The sequence below is a fragment of the Bubalus kerabau genome, chromosome 2 (genome assembly GCF_029407905.1).
Source record: "Bubalus kerabau isolate K-KA32 ecotype Philippines breed swamp buffalo chromosome 2, PCC_UOA_SB_1v2, whole genome shotgun sequence".
Lineage (NCBI taxonomy): Eukaryota > Metazoa > Chordata > Mammalia > Artiodactyla > Bovidae > Bubalus > Bubalus kerabau.
Genome location: NC_073625.1, coordinates 100,302,161 through 100,320,414, shown reverse-complemented (window position 1 = coordinate 100,320,414; position 18,254 = coordinate 100,302,161). Strand labels below are relative to the sequence as shown.

Below are 18,254 nucleotides of genomic sequence, written 5' to 3'. Positions count from 1 at the left end.
TTCTGGTCTTATGTTTAGATCTTTAATCCATTATAAGGAAAAGCATCTGGGAATGAATGAACCAAACAGTAATTGGATGGACTCTGAGATGATCTGTAGCACACCCTGCAGGTACTACTTGCAAGAGACCCGAGGCAGTTTCAAGTGGCTTTACACTGTTTAAAATTTTCTGCTTAACCTTCAGGTGTAGGGGTCACCTTTTCTTGTTTTTAGTGGTTTGTGTTTCTTCCCTGCATATTCAAAGGTTTAGTTACTTCAATTGACTGTTCTCATTATAGTGAAAGCATCTGCCATGCATTGCATGATTTATCTTTGTATCTTCAAGGCTAGTAAAAGGCAGTACATAGTAGGTACAAATTACTGTTTGCTGTGGAATTGAGATATTATTCCTTTAGGGAAAGGATTTTCATGAATTGAGATACCTTATCCTTGAATTCTTCATTTTGTTTTATTTATTTTATTTTTGACTGTGCTGGGTCTTCGTTGCTGTGTGCAGGCTTCTCCTAGTTGTGGCAAGTGGGGGTTGTGGTGTGCGGGCTTACTCATTGCAGTGGTTTTCTTGCTGCAAGGCACAGGCTCTAGGGTGTGCAGGCTCAGCAGTTACGGCACCTGGGCTTAGTTGCCCCGAAGCATGTGGAATCTTCCTGGGCTGGGGATTGAATCCATGTTCCCTAATTTGGCAGGAAGATTCTTAACCACCAGACCACCAGAGAAGTCCTAGAATTCTTATAACAGTTGCGTATATCCCACAAGCCAGATTTAACAAACGGTGAGGGAGTTCGAATAATATGGAAGTGTTCTGGTCAGTTCCACACCAGAGGAAAGAATGATCGTCAGTGCTAATAGAAGCTCAGAATAAAAACTAAAGCAATTATATTCAAGTCTCAGAAGACCCCCTTGGTCTAAATAGTCAAAGACCATGTGTGATATATTCTGAGGCAATTCTTTAAAAAAGAAGCAACTCTTTTACATGGGTCCAAAAACAAAATAATCAAAACACAGACAAGTGACAAATATTGAACTCTTCAGAAGAAATCCACACTTCAGTTGACAGGTACAGTTGTATTTTAAGAAGGGTCACTAGTGTTGAGAGCAATTCTTTATTAACATTGGAACCCAAGTGTTGACTGAAAATAAAATCTATCTATCAGTTGTCCAAGCTGAGTTGGATCAGGCTCAACCTTTTGGAAGAGGTGATGTCCAAACTCTTTGCACTTCCAGCCTTGCCCCCTTATAGTGCATTCCTCACAAAGCAATCCTGAGTGGACTTTTTTCTTTTAATAGATCATAGCGATGCCCTTGATTAAAGCCCTTAGTCATTTCTCATTACTTTAGAATAAAATTCATACTCCCCAACACTTTTAGTTTCTTGCATTACTTGGCCTCTGTCCACCTCTTTGACCTTTTCTCGTACCTTGCACTCCCTTGCTTATAGCACCCCAGCCACACCTGGCTGGCCCTCCATCATTTGAATCTCAAGTCAGAGGACACCTTATGAAGGAGGTCTTTCCTGAGCATTCTGTCTGCAAACTACATTTTTGTTAATTCCTGTAATATTCTCCTGGTTTTGTTTCCCTCACTTAATACTCTCCGAAAGGATCTTGTTTGTCCGCTTTTTTCTCATTCCATGACATAAAGTTATTGAGGACAGGGATCGTGTCTGTCCTATTCAGTGTTCTGTCCATGTGCTCAGAACTCTGGCCACCGTACATGAGAGTCTGTTCAGCGTGTGATAAAAAACTGTAGGATTTGGTCTACAACTCTGGGTTATAGTTCTGGGGGGTACCATTTATCAGAGTGACCTTGGGAAGGTTACATAAACTTCAGAAACTTTAATTTCCTCATCTGTAGCATGCAGATAATATCTTCCTTGTAGGCTTGTTGTAAATATTAAATAGGTGGTGCAAATAAAGTATATGCTGTAGTCCCTGGCATATACTGAAATGATCAATAAGAGGTAGCTAATACTATCATTATTGATACCCTCATCTAATCGTCAACCCTTAGTAAGAGCATGTGATAAAATGTCCAGGTAGCTTCAGACAAGTGGAGTGGCTTTACACAACCATGCCACTGCACTATAGCATGTCTGTACCCAGCCTGACACAGGGTCCTTAGGACAGATCTGGGGTGTGTATCCAGGGCATGTAGCCCAACTGGGAGACCCATTTCTGTCTTTCCTTTCCCTGGGAGCATGCCTGTTTCTTGGAGGTATGTATGTTTTGAAGTTAAGAGGATTCTTTTCCAGAATTCCAGAATGCCTGGAGAGATCAGGAGAATAACTCTCAAAGTCAGAAATTGATAGCCCTTCTTCCCCAGTTAGCAACCTCACATGGGGCTGGATAAGGGCCAAAACCATGGAAAAATTACCAGTGGTACAAATAATTATAGCATCTTTAATTTATTAGCATTTATCAAATGGCATGTATTGTTTTCAAGGTTGACACATCATCTCATTTATTCCTTTTATCTTTGTCAACAATCTGTCATGTGTTAATAGCTCCCATTTAGGGTCAAGGAAATTAAGGCTCTACTTCCCAGGGTCGCACAGCTAAGTCTCTCTGACCTCTTGTCAGTACATTGCTCTTAAGATACTGGTCAGAGATTATGGAGCCTGACAAAGATCATTTTCTCTGCACTCATGTAAAAAGTATGGGTCTGCCCTAATATATGTGTGACATCCTGACAACTAGACCTCTGAACAATGTGAAGACTCCTATGTCCTAACCACTTATATCATCTTTGTCAATTGCAGAGGAAGCATCAGATATCATTTACTTTGGAACATCCAAGAAACGGTTATCAACCTTGAAGTTTATTGGGCAATATGGCAATGGCCTTAAAAGGTGAGGACTTCTTTCTTATAATGTAAGTATTATTTTTATTGATTATCAGGAATGATATTTGCTTAAAGGAAGTCTTACTGAGAATGATCCAAGTTTGAAAAACTTAAAAAATAATATAAACCGAAGAGTCTTACCTTGTTTTATAATTTCCATGCCCAAACTGGCTTAAATCTTTACAGTGTTTTAAAATTTAATTCACAAATAGAGGATGAATCTCCTTTTCAGAGATTGGGAAGTAACACCTGTGTACCGTAGAGCTTCATTGCATTTCTGTGTTTGTTTCTTAATGCATGTCTTTGCACTGGCGTTATATGTGTCCAGAGCTTATGTGATTAGTCTGCTCAATGAAAAGTGAGGACATGGGGCCACGGCTACCTGTGTGGCACCTACCAGATGATCCTTCTTTGCTGCAGCCCTGGACAGCACCTTATCTCAGTAGTCATATCTTAAGTGAGAATATGGGGCTGGATTAGTTCAAACTCTGCTCTGTTTTGAGAAAACAAAGAGAAAAATTTATTTTACACTCCCTTGGTTAAGAGTCAGCAAAACAGTGGAGTCATTTCAGTGAAAAGAACAATATTGTGCTCCCCTGTCCCTTTTCGCTAATGTTTGAGATATAAACCATTATATTCTTGATTTTTAATATAGCGGATCCATGAGGATTGGAAAGGACTTTATTCTTTTTACAAAGAAGGAAGAAACGATGACCTGTGTATTTTTTTCTCAGACATTTTGTGAAAGAGAAGGTCTGAGTGAGGTAAGGGTTGATTCCTTTGGTTTCCATGCTAATAAAGTTATTTTAATTTACCATTTCAGGAGGTAAAGTCTATCATGGGTGCTTTCCTATTATGATTTAGAAATTTAGGAATACATCTGGGAAATAGAGGATGGCTGCCCATTTTGGGGTCACTGGAGGCCTGTCCTATTGATCTTTTTTTGAATAGTTTTTCTAATCCTAGCCTGTTTTCAGAACATTATTTTAATTATCCATGTACACATATCTTCCATAATAAGAAGCTCCCTTTGGCACTGTGAGCTTTTTGGAAGAAGCCTGCAAAACATTTCCACCACCTAACCATAAATAGGTTATCACTTTTAAAGTAAATAGAATATTGAATTCAGAAGACTTGGAAAACAACATCTGAAGAAACTGAATGCAAAACAGATTTTAAAATATTACTCGCTTGACCATAATTTTAACTCTCTTTTCTGACCCAGAAACATTAATTTGCAGTATTTGAGTTTTAGTATTATGAACATCAGTTATAATTCAGTATAACAAATACACGTTGAGTAACTGCTGTCTGCCAGCGCTGGATATACCCTGTGGAAGGTAGAAAACAAGAAGACCACCTGACCATCAGAGTGTTTTCAGTTAGTAACAAAATAAAGCAGACATGTATGAATTAGATAAATAACAAAATGAAGGGATTTTAAAAGCATGCTGTTCAGTGAGTGTGTATTCCTGCTATTAGTAAATTGTCAAAAGCAGGATATGGATGAAGAGACTAGAAAGCCTTGAGTGAGAGTTTATGGGGAAAAGATCACTTGCATCTGGAAAGGCTGGAGTGGTGAGAAATGGCGCGTGGCAAGTCTCAGACCTGAGATGACTGCGGGGTTTGGAGGATAGTATGGAAATGTAGGATTGTCCAGCAGGAGCCCAGCATGCCTGCTGGTAGTGCTGGAGTCGGGCTAGTTAAAAGGAGTAGTCTAGAAGCAACAGAAAGTAGCTGAGTGGGATTCTAACGTGAGGAAAAGCAATACTTTAAGCATTTGTGTTGTACTTTATGTGTGTAAAGGACATGGGAAATTGGGCCAAAGCTGCGATTATAGCTTTCCTAAAATGAGCCATTGCCTTTTTTCTTTTTTTAAAAAGTAAAACCAGTGACCTTCTCATTTCCACTTATATAGTGGCAGTGACTTTCAACAAGGTTCGTTTAAGTTGCTCAGTCGTGTCCGACTCTTTGCCACCCCATGGACTGCAGCACGCCAGGCTTCCTTGTCCATCGCCAACTCTTGGATACTGCTCAAACTCATGTCCATAGAGTCGGTGACGCCATCCAACCATCCCATCCTCTTCATTCCCCTTCTCCTCCTGCCTTCCATCTTTCTCAGCATCAGGGAAAGATGCTGGGAATCTCATTTCTTCTCCAGTGAGTCAGTTCTTCATATCAGGTGGCCAAAGTATTGGAGTTTCAGCTTCAGCATCAGTCCCTCAATGAATATTCGGAACTAGAGAGATGAACTGCCAAACTAGAGAGGTGAACTGCCGAACTTTATTGATATTTCTCCCGGCAATCTTGATTCCAACTTGTGCTTCATCCAGCCTGGCATTTCTCATGATGTACTGTGCATATAAGTTAGATAAACAGGGTGACAATATACAGCAGCTAACAATGTTAGCTGATTATTTTGATATTTTCCTGCAAATTTCTGTGTAACATGCTTGTATTGTTACTTCTTGATTTGATTTCGGCATTATCTGTTAAGCTCCCACTATAAAAGATGAGGATTTATCTATTACTTTTTCTTTGCTCCTATCACACATCTACATCCTTCCAATTCTCCATCTTCAATATAACTTGATTTTAATTTTGGTTGTGTCAAATATTCAGTATTTTTATTTTGAGACTATATAAGCACTATACTGTACACAATTATACCACATCATAAGCTATTTTTCCTTTCCCTGCAGAATTTTTTATTTTAATTGACAGTTAATGATTGTTTGCTTAGTGCTCTGTGTACTTGTCACTGTCACTGAATATTTGCTTGGTTTTCTGTGTCTTTGTCACTGTGTTAATCCCAGTGGGCAAGCCAGTCTCCTGCCGGACAATTTCACCTGCTGTTTTGTCAGTTCCACTTTCCTGAAGGACTCTGCTCTGCAGTCTTCTTAAATGCGGCCCCTCACACTCCTGCTATCCATGGTTGGTGTTCAGCTGCCATCCTGGGATCTGCCCCTGCCGTCATCCTGGCAGTTCTCTTCATCTCTCTAGTTTCAGATCATCTTCCCTAGCTTTCTGCCTCTTCTTGGTGTAACACACCCTCCATTAGCTTTCTCAGCAAGGGTGTATAAAAGATAAAACATGTTGAGACTTCACATGCATGAAAATGTTTTTCTCCTACCCAAACACTTAATGATAGTTTGTCTTGATGTTTTTTTCTTCAAATGATTTTTTTTTCATGATTTTGAAGGCATTGCTCCATTATCATATGATTTCTAGTGTTGTTAGTGAGAAGTTTGAAGCCTTCTTCATTCCTGGGTCTTCTGTGTGACCCATTCTTCTCCCCGCCCCCTCTGTTTTCTGAGGGTCTTTCTCCCCAGTGTTCTGATTTCAGTGTTTTGCCTTTGGGTGGGTTTATTTGTACCCATTGTGCTGGGTGTTTGTTGAATGTTTCAGTCTTAAAACTCATGTCCTTTAATTCTGTGCTATTTTCCTGTAGTATTTGATGATTTTCTTCCATCTATATTATCTTTTCTCTCATTTTACATTTGTTCTTAGCTTGTGGATGTCCAAAGATGGTTTTAATTTTCTTATCCATCTTCCATCCTTAAATTTTTGTTTTGCTTTCTGTGAGATTTTCTAACATTTATCTTCCAGCCCTCTTATAGATATTTTTTGTAATCATGTTCTTTATTTCTAAAGAGTCTTTTTCAGTTCAGTTCTGTTCAGTCGTTCAGTCGTGTCCGACTCTTTGTGACCCCAGGAATCGCAGCACGCCAGGCCTCCCTGTCCATCACCAACTCCCGGAGTTCACCCAGACTCACATCCATCGAGTCAATGATGCCATCCAGCCATCTCATCCTCTGTCGTCTCCTTCTCCTCCTGCCCCCAATCCCTCCCAGCATCAGAGTCTTCCAATGAGTCAGCTCTTCACATGAGGCGGCCGAAGTATTGGAGTTTAGTCTCTCAGTATTCCTTTTGAAAGATATATAGTTCTTATTTCATAAATACAATATTTCTGCTTAGAGCTCTGAAGATATTAACTATGTTTAATTTTTTCCTTTGAATTTTTCATTTTCCTCTTATAGTTTTTGTTACCACTGAGTTGCTGTGTATGGTCTCTGTCTGTCACATTAGAGACTTTTCTTAGATGACTGTTAATCTTGACTACTTTAATATAGACTATAGTTCAGTGGCTCAGTCATGTCCGACTCTTTGTGACCCCATGAACTGTAGCCAGCCAGGCCTCCCTGTCCATCACCAACTCCTAGAGTTTACCCAAACCCATGTTCATTGAGTCAGTGATGCCATCCAATCATCTCATCCTCTGTCGTCCCCTTCTCCTCCTGCCCTCAATCTTTCCCAGCATCAGGATCTTTTCAAATGAGTCACCTCTTCACATGAGGTGGCCAAAGTATTGGAGTTTCAGCTTTAACATCAGTCCTTCCAATGAACACCCAGGACTGATCTCCTTTAGTCTGGACTGGTTGGATCTCCTTGCAGTCCAAGGGACTCTCAAGAGTCTTCTCCAACACCACAGTTCAAAAGCATCAATTCTTTGGTGCTCAGCTTTCTTTATAGCCCAACTCTCACATCCATACATGACCACTGGAAAAACCATAGCCTTGACTAGATGGACCTTTGTTGACAAAGTAATGTCTCTGCTTTTGAATATGTTATCTAGGTTGGTCATAACTTTCTTCCCAAGGAGTTAGTGTCTTTTAATTTCATGGCTTCAGTCACCATCTGCAGTGATTTTGGAGCTCAGAAAAATAGTCAGCCACTGTTTCCACTGCTTCCCTATCTATTTGCCATGAAGTGATGGGACTGGATGCCATGATTTTAGTTTTCTGAATGTTGAGCTTTAAACCAACTTTTTCACTCTCCTCTTTCACTTTCATCAAGAGGCTCTTTAGTTCTTCTTCACTTTCTACCGTAAGGGTAGTGTCATCTGCATATCTGAGATTATTGATATTTCTCCTGGCAATCTTGATTCCAGCTTGTGCTTCTTCCAGCCCAGCATTTCTCATGATGTACTCTGCATAGAAGTTAAATAAGCAGGGTGACAATATACAGCCTTGATGTACTCCTTTTCCTATTTGGAACCAGTCTGTTGTTCTATGTCCAGTTCTAACTGTTGCTTCCTGACCTGCATACAGGTTTCTCAAGTGGCAGGTCAGGTGGTCTGGTATTCCCATCTCTTTCAGAATTTCCCACAGTTTATTGTGATCCACACAGTCAAAGGCTTTGGCATAGTCAATAAATCAGAAATAGATGTTTTCTGGAACTCTCTTGCTTTTTCAATGATCCAGCAAATGTTGGCAATTTGATCTCTGGTTTGTCTGCCTTTTCTAAAACCAGCTTGAACATCTGGAAGTTCATGGTTCACATATTGCTGAAGCCTGGCTTGGAGAATTTTGAGCATTACTTTACTAGCGTGTGAGATGAATGCAATTGTGCGGTAGTTTCAGAGAATGCAATGGCACCCCACTCCAGTACTCTTGCCTGGAAAATCCCATGGACGGAGGAGCCTGGTAGGCTGCAGTCCATGAGGTCGCTAAGAGTCCGGACACAACTGAGCAACTTCACTTTCACTTTTCACTTTCATGCATAGGAAAAGGAAATGGCAACCCAGTCCAGTGTTCTTGCTTGGAGAATCCCAGGGACGGGGGAGCCTTGTGGGAGGCTGTCTGTCGGGTCGCACAGAGTCAGACATGACTGAAGTGACCTAGCAGCAGCAGCAGCAGTGCGATAGTTAAAGTATTCTTTGGCATTGCCCTTCTTTGGGATTAGAATGAAAACTGATCTTTTCCGGTCCTGTGGCCACTGCTGAGTTTTCCAGATTTTAAGGTTAGTCCAATAAAAATGCCAATTGAAAGCTCTGAGAGTGTGGGTAGGGCTTGGCAGCCATGCAGGTCACAATAATACATACCGGGCTGTTTTATTGAGTAATCTTCAGTGAAATTTTCCTTATGTCTTTCCCTCTGGGGTAGTCAGGTATCTCAAAGAAGACTCCTACAGTCTTCTACCTGAAGGTCTAGCAGGCAGAACCTGGGAGCCAAATGAGAGAAGAGACCTGCAGTTCTCAGCATCCAATATGTGTACTTTCATTGAATCCCTCTAATCTCAGTAAGGGTTTCCCTGGTAGCTCAGCTGGTAAAAAATCCACCTGCAATGCCATGGAGACCCTGGCTTGATTCCTGAGAGGACGGATAGGCTACCCATTCCAGTATTCATAGGCTTCCCTGGTGGCTCAGAAAGTAAAGAATCTGCCCACAATGCGGGAGACCTAGGTTCTATCCCTGGGTTGAGAAGATCCCCTGGAGGAGGGCCATGACAACTCAGTCCAGTATTCTTGCCTGGACAATCCCCAGGCAAGGGACACAGGAGCCTGGTGGGCTACAGTCCATGGAGTCCCAAAATGTCAGACACAACTGAGTGGCTAAGCACACAGCCTCAGTAAGGTCACCTGCCAACTGTGCCTGACATATCCTCTAATCCAGACATGCTTTGTTCCACTCTTTCCACAGAGTAAACATCCATTCCCTATGGAGGAGGGGGAGGAGCTAATGCCAGATGGGGAGCTGGACTGCTTGTAGCTCTCTTCTTTTACCCCCACCTTGAGAGTTAGTTCATGCCATCAATCTCTGAGACTTTGAGGGAGCTCTGAATTGTAAATCAGTCTGGTGCTTCTCATTTCTGGTATGGGCTTTGGATTGGTTACTTGGATGTGCTGTCATACTTTTCAACTTCTGAAATGCTGATACTGTTGTTCCCTCTGCCATCTGACCCATGATTCTGTAGGGGGCTGAGGTAGAGTCCATCAGTCACCATGTTCTGTAGTGGAACATTTTAGAATAAAACTCTTAAGTATACATTTTTGTTTTGTGCCTCTTCCTTATCAAACTAGAATACCTGGGGCAAGTACACTCTTAACTTAGCATTGTATAATTTGGACTGAATTAGGGTCAGACCAAAAAAAAATGATGGTTTTTATTTGTGTATTTCATAGTAAATTGATGTGTTTTTTTTTAATAGGTTGTGGTTCCAATACCTTCATGGTTAACAAGAACCAGAGAATCTTTCACAGATGATCCGCAAAAATTCTCAACAGAATTGTCTATAATTTATAAATATTCTCCATTTAAAACTGAGGCTGAATTGATGCAGCAGTTTAATGTGATCTACGGCAAATGTGGTAAGATCATCACAACCCTGAAATTTTAATGTGGAAATGTTTGTTTTCAGTGTCATACAAAAGACTATAAATATGATTTCTATTTAAAATGCCATGTGGAATCTCATATGAGGCAGTTATTCATTTTATTTACATAAATATTGTCTTAGAGAATCCAAACAGGAATAACTCTTAAGTCACCGGCACTGGAAGAAATGTTTGTACTTGTAACAGCCTGGTGAAACCAGGTAAGGAGAGGTTGACACAGGCTATGATCATAGGGAATCACAATCTCTGCCAGAGATAATCTCTCTCCCCATCTCTCTGTGTCAGGAGACGCTTTACTACAGCATCCAAGACTAGATGACCCCAGAGTTTATAAGAGAGTTAGCAGTTTATAAAGTAACAAGTCCAGGCTTCTGTGGCAGTCTTTCTCCAGACTTGTACCACTTTTCATATCTAGAAGCAAAAAGGTTCCTGCTCTAGAGAAAGCTATTTGCATTCTGCTTTTTCTAATGTTAATGTGCAAAATTCTGTTCTGTTTATATTAAAATTCTGTTTTATGTTATGTTTATAGCAAATTTCTCCTCTAACTTGTGGCAGTTTGTTTAAAAGTAATGTTTTATGTCATCCTTTTCCCTGTCTCATAGAAGAAAAATAATGGCACTTAAATATTCATTTTATTAAGATATATGGTGTACTTTAAGGATGGTTAATGTATAATCTCTTTAGTTGCCTTATAATTGTGAAATACTGATGTATATACTACTGAAAGATATACTATTTCCTGAACACTTTTCTAAATGCCTTATAAAAATTAACTCATTTAATCCTCAAAACAACCCTTGTGTTTTAAGTGCCTCATGAGCTCTATCACCTAGATTAGGAAACTTACCTGAAGTCATTGTGATAGTAAATGGTTGGTCCAGGGTATTGACACATGTATTTAGGCTCCCAAGTCCAAGTCCAGATTCTTAGTCACTCTGCTGTTCTCTCCATTTTAGTATTACCAAAAAGAAAAGTGTAATTGGTTGTTCTTCACATTTCTTTGACAGTGCTGTTTGTCTTTATATTATAATCAACTTTATAAACAATTTGGGTTGTTTTTGTTTACTGTGCTTTAGAGCAGGGATCAGCAAGCTAGGGCCTGCAGGTCAAATTGGCCCCATGGCTGTTTTTCTTAATTACCATTTACTGGAACATAGCTACATCATTCATTTGTGTATTCCCTGCAGCAGCTTTCATACTAGACTGTAGAGCTGAGTTGTGAGTAGTTTTAAGAGGCCTGCAAAGTCTGAAATATTTGTTTTCTGGCCCTTTACAGAAAAAGTTTACCAACACCTCTGTTAGTATCTACTTCATATTTATACACATTTATACAAAGCAATACTTCATATTTATGCAAATGGTAAAAATTCATCTTTGTTCTTATGTGCATTGATTTCAGTTCTGGCAATGAGAGTTTTACCTATAATACAAATTTGGCTCAGGCTTCTAACAGTTTTTATAATGCAAATTATGAGAAGAATCCACACTGAAAGACATAAGAAGCTGACTAGTTAAAAGAAAGCACAGTGCTATAGAAACTCAATGCTCTTTGGCAGAAAGTGGAATTTACTATAAGACATATATATTGAAACTTACCAAGGCAGTTTATTTACTGAAGTACAAAAGAAAATTTAGTCTATAGCAGGCTTAATTCCCTAGGTGAGATAATAGCACCATGACTAATGTTTAGTGTAGTTAAATATTGACAAAAGTCAAACATGTATTTTTCCACTAGGTACGTTGCTGGTTATTTATAACTTGAAGCTTCTGCTTAGTGGAGAACCTGAGTTGGATGTTAAAACTGACAGAGAAGATATACTGATGGCTGGAGCTCTTGGAGAGTGAGTATATGAGTGTCAGAACATGTGTCAACGATGCCAGTGAACTGGGGTTAGGAAACCTGCATCCTGGTTCCAAGTCAGAGGCCACTGGGCCTCAGCACTAGAGCCATTCATTTTACCCCAATTACAGATCAAGTATGTTAGGCTGGACCTCTGATTCCCAAATCTGACTGAGCCTGTGAGACAGCTTCTTAAGAAGTACAAGATCCTGTCTTATCCCACATCTACTGAGTCAGAATCTCTGGATATCAAGCCTAGGAATCAATATTTTTCATGTTTCAGAGGTGATTCAGAGGAATATTGCTGAATGACAGTTCAGAATGGTCCTATGAACTGCTTATTTGCAGTTTATAAGTAAATAAATGGATATTCATTTTTCTTGGCTATTGGGGATCCATAGGGAACAATGAGAAATTAGTAGGGGGCATGGGTGAAAAAGTGTGGAGAAATATGAAATAGTGATTATCCTAGATTTCTCTAAAGTAACTTTGTATTTAACTCTGTATTTACAACTTATTAGCAGACAAATTGGGAAAGTAGCATTGACATGTATATACTACCAAGTGTGAAATAAGTAGCTACTGGGAAGGTACTGTGTAACACGGGGAGCTGGGCTCGGTGCTCGGTACTGAGCACCAGTCTTGGTGTGAAGACCTCGAGTGCTGGCATGGGAGGAAGGCTCAAGAGAGAGGAGATATATGGAAACATATAACTGATGTACTTTGTTGTACAGCAGAAATGAATGTAACATGTAAAGCAATTATATTCCAATAATAAAAACACTTAATGAAAGAGGAAGAAGGAAAAAAAGCTTATTAGCTTAAACCTTTATTCTGTTAGTGTCAGAATACTGCACTTAGAAGGGATTTTAAAGGAATTTAATCTGGACTGATTCATTTAATGAACAATTGTGGTTCAGTAGAAATATAGTGAAAGCCAAAAATATGAACAATATATGTCATCTTAAATTTATGAGTAGCTGCATTAGGAGAAGTAAAAAGAAATGGGTGTTATTAATTTAACAATGTTTTTATTTCATTGGATATATATAACATATTATCATTTCAATTTCAGTATGCAAGATATTAAGACATTTTCCATTCAATTTTTTTCCATTCCAAATCTTTGAAATCCAGTGTGGTTTACACGTGTACCACATATCAGCTTGGACTAGTGCTCAATAGCCACGTATGGCCAGAAGCTACGGTATTGGACAGTGAAGTTTTAGACTAAGATATGGACAGAGGAGCCTGGTGGGCTGCAGTCCATGGGATCACTAAGAGTCGGGCACGACTGAGTGACTTCACTTTCAATTTTCACTTTCATGCAATGGAGAAGGAAATGGCAACCCACTCCAGTGTTCTTGCCTGGAGAATCCCAGGGACAGAGGAGCCTAGTGGGCTGCCGTGTATGGGGTCGCACAGAGTTGGATATGACTGACGTGACTTAGCAGCAGCAGCAGCAGCAGCAGCAGCAGCAGCATTGAGACCCAAGTAAGCACATCAGTTTAGACAACTTTTTCTTTTTCCTTGGAGGTGAAATTTTGAAAGTTCTTTTCCCAGTTAGAGACTTTAACATATGATAACCCACTTTAAATTATCTTTTCTATATTTTTCTAATGTATATTTTTTTTCTCATCTCATTCTAAAATGTGGAATTCTCATTTTACATAGAAATAAGGTGGTGTTTTTTTTTTTTAAATATCCAACCTAATTACTGTTCTACAAGTGTTGGGAACCCCTCTGCCAACGTTAATATGCCAGTATCAGAAAGGGTGCCCAGAACTGTTACTGGCACCTTCATTACTGCCTCCTCCTCTCTTGCTGGCCTTGTCCTCTACTTAAGAACTGGTTCCAAAACCAATATTTCATACTACTGAACAGCTTTGAGCTCAAATTTTCAAACAGTTATCTGTCAGAATGCCTTAGCCTTTCAACACTAGCATTAGGAAATAATATATTATTAGAGGAATACTTTGACAGCTAATTCTTCGGGGAAAATTCCTACTGTTCCCAGATTGTTTAATGAAGCTAGAAGCTTCTTAAGGCATTTGCTGTGCTGTGCTTAGTTGCTCAGTCATGTCCAACTCTTTGTGACCCCATAGACTATAGCCCCACAAGCTCCTCTCTGTGTGGGGATTCTCCAGGCAAGAATACTGGAGTGGGTTGCCATAGTCTCCTCCAGAGGGGTCTTCCCAAGACCAGGGATCGAATCCAGGTCTCCCACATCACAGGCAGATTCTTTACCATCTGAGCCACCAGGGAAGCCCTCTTAAGGCATTTAGGCAGTTAATTACAAAATAAAGAAAATGGATCAGACCTAGGAAATACACAATTTCACTTTGGAACATTGACCACCCTGCAATTTTTTATTTGATTGATTTTTCAACAAAATGTTTCACATTTCAATCACAAGAAAAGTTTTCTAAAGACAAGGATGGGATTTTATGAGGAAGGATTTATTGTAAAGAGGTGGCATAATTTCTGTACCAAAGATGCAGTACATTTCATGGTTTCTTTTGTAAGTACCAGCTGGTGCCAAGTAGAGAGAGCAATACTACTTCCTGGGGAGGCAGTAATAATGCCAGTTTTCTCTTCTAAAAAGTAGGTGGATTCTGACAATAACTTCTAATTCCTATTCACTAAGGGATTAGTAAAACCATTAAATCTTGAGGCCGAAAGAATGCATCTGGTCCAAGATGGATCTTTTTTTGACTCATCTTCCATTTATGACTTCTGATCTTTGAACTTCTAATCAAGTGCAGTTTATATATCTTGGTTTTGAGAATAAGTGGTTTGTAATAAAACAACTTTTTTACTATTTCTTTCTATTCTGGCTATTGTATCTCTTTGGAGCCACAGGGCATGATTTGACATCTGTCCAAAAACAAATTTCAAGGTTTTGAACTGTCTAATTTTCACCTTTAGTCTTAGATGATGTGGTCCTGCCAATTCTGAAAATAATTTAATTTTCTACGTAGGAATAGGAAAACCCAAGCTTTCAGGCTTTGTTTGGCTTCAGAGAATTGATTTTCTGGTATAATTTATTTTCTTCCAATTTTTCTTGTTGTAAAATCAAAAGTAAAACAATATTTTAAAACTTTTTAAGGAAAAGAATTTCTATATCATAATTATTAATTTATATTTGTCCATTCTAGTGTTTTTAAGGGCAATTTTTCAGTTTTCTTTTTTCATTTATGATTTGCTTCTAAACTTTATTCTAAGTTATATGTATAGTCTTAATAAGCCTCATTTCATGATTTCTTGATAAGTGGCCATTGCATTGATTCATCATAAGTTACATAACAATTCCTGCATTTCTGTATAGTAACATTAGTCTCAGTGTTTCACATTATTTGTGGGTAATGTTGAAATAAACATATTTGTAAACATGTATTTTTTTTATTTTTTGAATTATTTTCTTAAGACAGATTCCCAGGAAGGGAACCAGTGAGTCAAAGGATCTGAACTTTCATACAGTTCTTGCAAATATTTGGCATCACCAATATTTTATTATTTTAAACTTAGCAATCAAAATCCTTCATCATTTTACCTTGGGCTGAGGCTCTAACAGTAGTTATCTGACCATTGTCAGGGCCTTGTTTCAAGATGACAATAGCCTCATGAAAATTTCATTAAGTGTGATGTTCAAGCACAAGGCAGTGGCTTGTGCTTTGGCAGTATCAGTCTAAAGATAAACTGCTTTCACTTAAGAAAAATTATGTGTAGGTATATAACAGTCATCTCACAATTTCAGAATGCAGATGAGGCAGAAGTTTGCATTTAATGTGTGATATACTAAACTGGAGTTTGGATCTGTGATTGTGGTATGTGGAGAGTGCAAGAGAAGGGTGCAGAGGTTCCAGGGCAACATGCAGAAAGAGAGTTGTAGCTACAGAAAAAGAATAGTGTTGAATTATATCATGTTAAGCTTAGGCAGGGTTCTCGAAAGGGAAGAAGATGGTATGAAATATAGCTTCGTAACAAATCAAAATGTGGAACAAAATGGAGGGGCTGGAGAGGGCTGAGAACACTAAATGTTAAAGAAATAAAAGTGAACTAATAACAGAAAACAAGATGTCTCTTTTGGGCCTGTTTAGACAAATTTTTAAAAATTTGTTATCTATTTTTAGCTGTGCTGAGACTTTGCTTTGTGTGGGCTTTTCTCTAGTTGAGGTGAGAGGGGGCAATGCTCTGATTGTGTTGTGGGGGCTTCTCTTTGCTGTGGCTTCTCGTGTTGTAGAGCACAGGCTTTAGGACCCGTGGGCTTCAGTAGCTGTGATGTGTGGGCTCGGTAGTTGCAGTTCCCAGGCTCTAGAGCACAGGCTTAATAGATGTGGTGCATGGGCTTGGTTGCTCTGCAGCATGTGGGATCTTCCCAGATCAGGGATTTAACCCACATTTCCTGCATTGGCAGGTGAATTCTTTACCACTGAGCCACCAGGGACACCCCAATTTTTATTTATTAATTTACATTATGGTAGTTTTTGGAACTCTGAACCAAGTCCCACACCTCAAACCTTTGTAAAATTTTCTCCCACCAAACTTTTTTTTTTTCCTTGAAGTAGTCTATTTGTGCAGAATAGAATCAAATAGAATCAAGTTAATCCATTTTTACCTTCTCACTGGTGGTTGTTAGTAACCTTCAATCACAGTCACACAGATTATTAAAATTAAAAGTCATTTTCTAAGGTTATATATTGATAGAGGGTAGTAGGACTAAGAAAGTGCAAGATGACAGACTGGTGAAAGGTTTTAAAATGAGTCAGTGCCCATCATTAACCTCATATGTGGTTAGTGTAAATTGGCATATATAAAATCTACAGCGTTGTCATTCTGCTTTGACATTCCTTACTCAGAGAGTTTATGTAGATGCCAGGTGTGGAATTGCAGTTCTGTAATTTGGATGTTTTAAATTTCATTCATAAGACATACAACCTTATTATGTGGATGTGTCAGTCGTTCAGTTGTGTCTGACTCTTTGTAACCCCATGGATTGTAACCTTCCAGGCTCCTCTGTCTATGGAAATCTCCAAACAAGAATACTGGAGTGCGTTGCCATCCCCTTCTCTAGGTGATTTTCCTGACCCAGGGATAGAACCCAGGTCTCCCGCATTGCAGACAGATTATTTACCATCTGAGCCACCAGGGAAGCCCATTGTGTGGATACTGGTATGAAATTATAAGTTTATAATAAAGACTTTTCCAAATTTGCTGGAATATTGAGTGGTAGCCCTGTCACAGCATCATCTTTCAGGATTTGAAATAGCTCAACTGGAATTCCATCACCTCCACCAGCTTTGTTCATAGTGATGCTTTCTAAGGCCCACTTGACTTCACATTCCAGGATGTCTGGCTCTAGGTCAGTGATCACACCATTGTGATTATCTTGGTCATGAAGATCTTTTTTGTACAGTTCTTCTGTGTATTCTTGCCCCCTCTTCTTAATATCTTCTGCTTCTGTTAGATCCATACCATTTTTGCCCTTTATTGAGCCCATCTTTGCATGAAATGTTCCCTTGGTATCTCCAATTTTCTTGAAGAGATCTCTAGTCTTTCCCATTCTGTTGTTTTCCTCTATTTCTTTGCATTGATCGTTGAGGAAGGCTTTGTTGTCTCTCCTTGATATTCTTTGGAACTCTGAATTCAGATGCTTATATCTTTCCTTTTCTCCTTTGCTTTTCACTTCTCTTCTTTTCACAGCTATTTGTAAGGCCTCCCCAGACAGGCATTTTGCTTTTTTGCATTTCTTTTCCATGGGGATGGTCTTGATCCCTGTCTCCTGTACAATGTCACGAACCTCCGTCCATAGGTCATCAGGTACTCTATCTATCAGATCTAGCTCCTTAAATCTATTTCTCACTTCCACTGTATAATCATAAGGGATTTTTTTGGGTAATACCTGAATGGTCTAGTGCTTTTCCCTACTTTCTTCAATTTAAGTCTGAATTTGGCAATAAGGAGTTCATGCTCTGAGCCACAGTCAGCTCCCAGTCTTGTTTTTGCTGACTGTATAGAGCTTCTCCATCTTTGGCTGCAAAGAATATAATCGATCTGATTTCGGTGTTGACCATCTGGTGATGTCCATGGGTAGAGTTGTCTCTTGTGTTGTTGGAAGAGGGTGTTTGCTATGACCAGTGTGTTCTCCTGGCAAAACTCTATTCGCCTTTGCCCTGCTTCATTCCATATTCCAAGGCCAAATTTGCCTGTTACCCCAGGTGTTTCTTGACTTCCTACTTTTGCATTCCAGTCCCCTATAATGAAAAGGACATCTCTTTTAGGTGTTAGTTCTAAAAGGTATTGTAGGTCTTCATAGAACTGTTCAGCTTCAGGTTCTTCAGTGTTACTGGTTGGGGCATGGACTTGGATTACTATGATATTGAATGGTTTGCCTTGGA

The 18,254-nt window shown here is 39.3% G+C and overlaps 1 protein-coding gene across 8 annotated transcripts in view; it reads left to right on the top strand.

The window, feature by feature from the left end:
* MORC1 (MORC family CW-type zinc finger 1) overlaps window positions 1-18,254 on the top strand; it is a 170,433-nt gene that overhangs the window by 17,370 nt on the left and 134,809 nt on the right. For all 8 annotated transcript variants that reach the window (XM_055568119.1, XM_055568117.1, XM_055568118.1 and 5 more), the window contains 4 exons: window positions 2,756-2,846; window positions 3,495-3,603; window positions 9,830-9,989; window positions 11,752-11,857. In XM_055568119.1, the coding sequence (XP_055424094.1) occupies window positions 2,756-2,846; window positions 3,495-3,603; window positions 9,830-9,989; window positions 11,752-11,857 (466 nt within the window). The remainder of the gene's footprint in view (window positions 1-2,755; window positions 2,847-3,494; window positions 3,604-9,829; window positions 9,990-11,751; window positions 11,858-18,254) is intronic.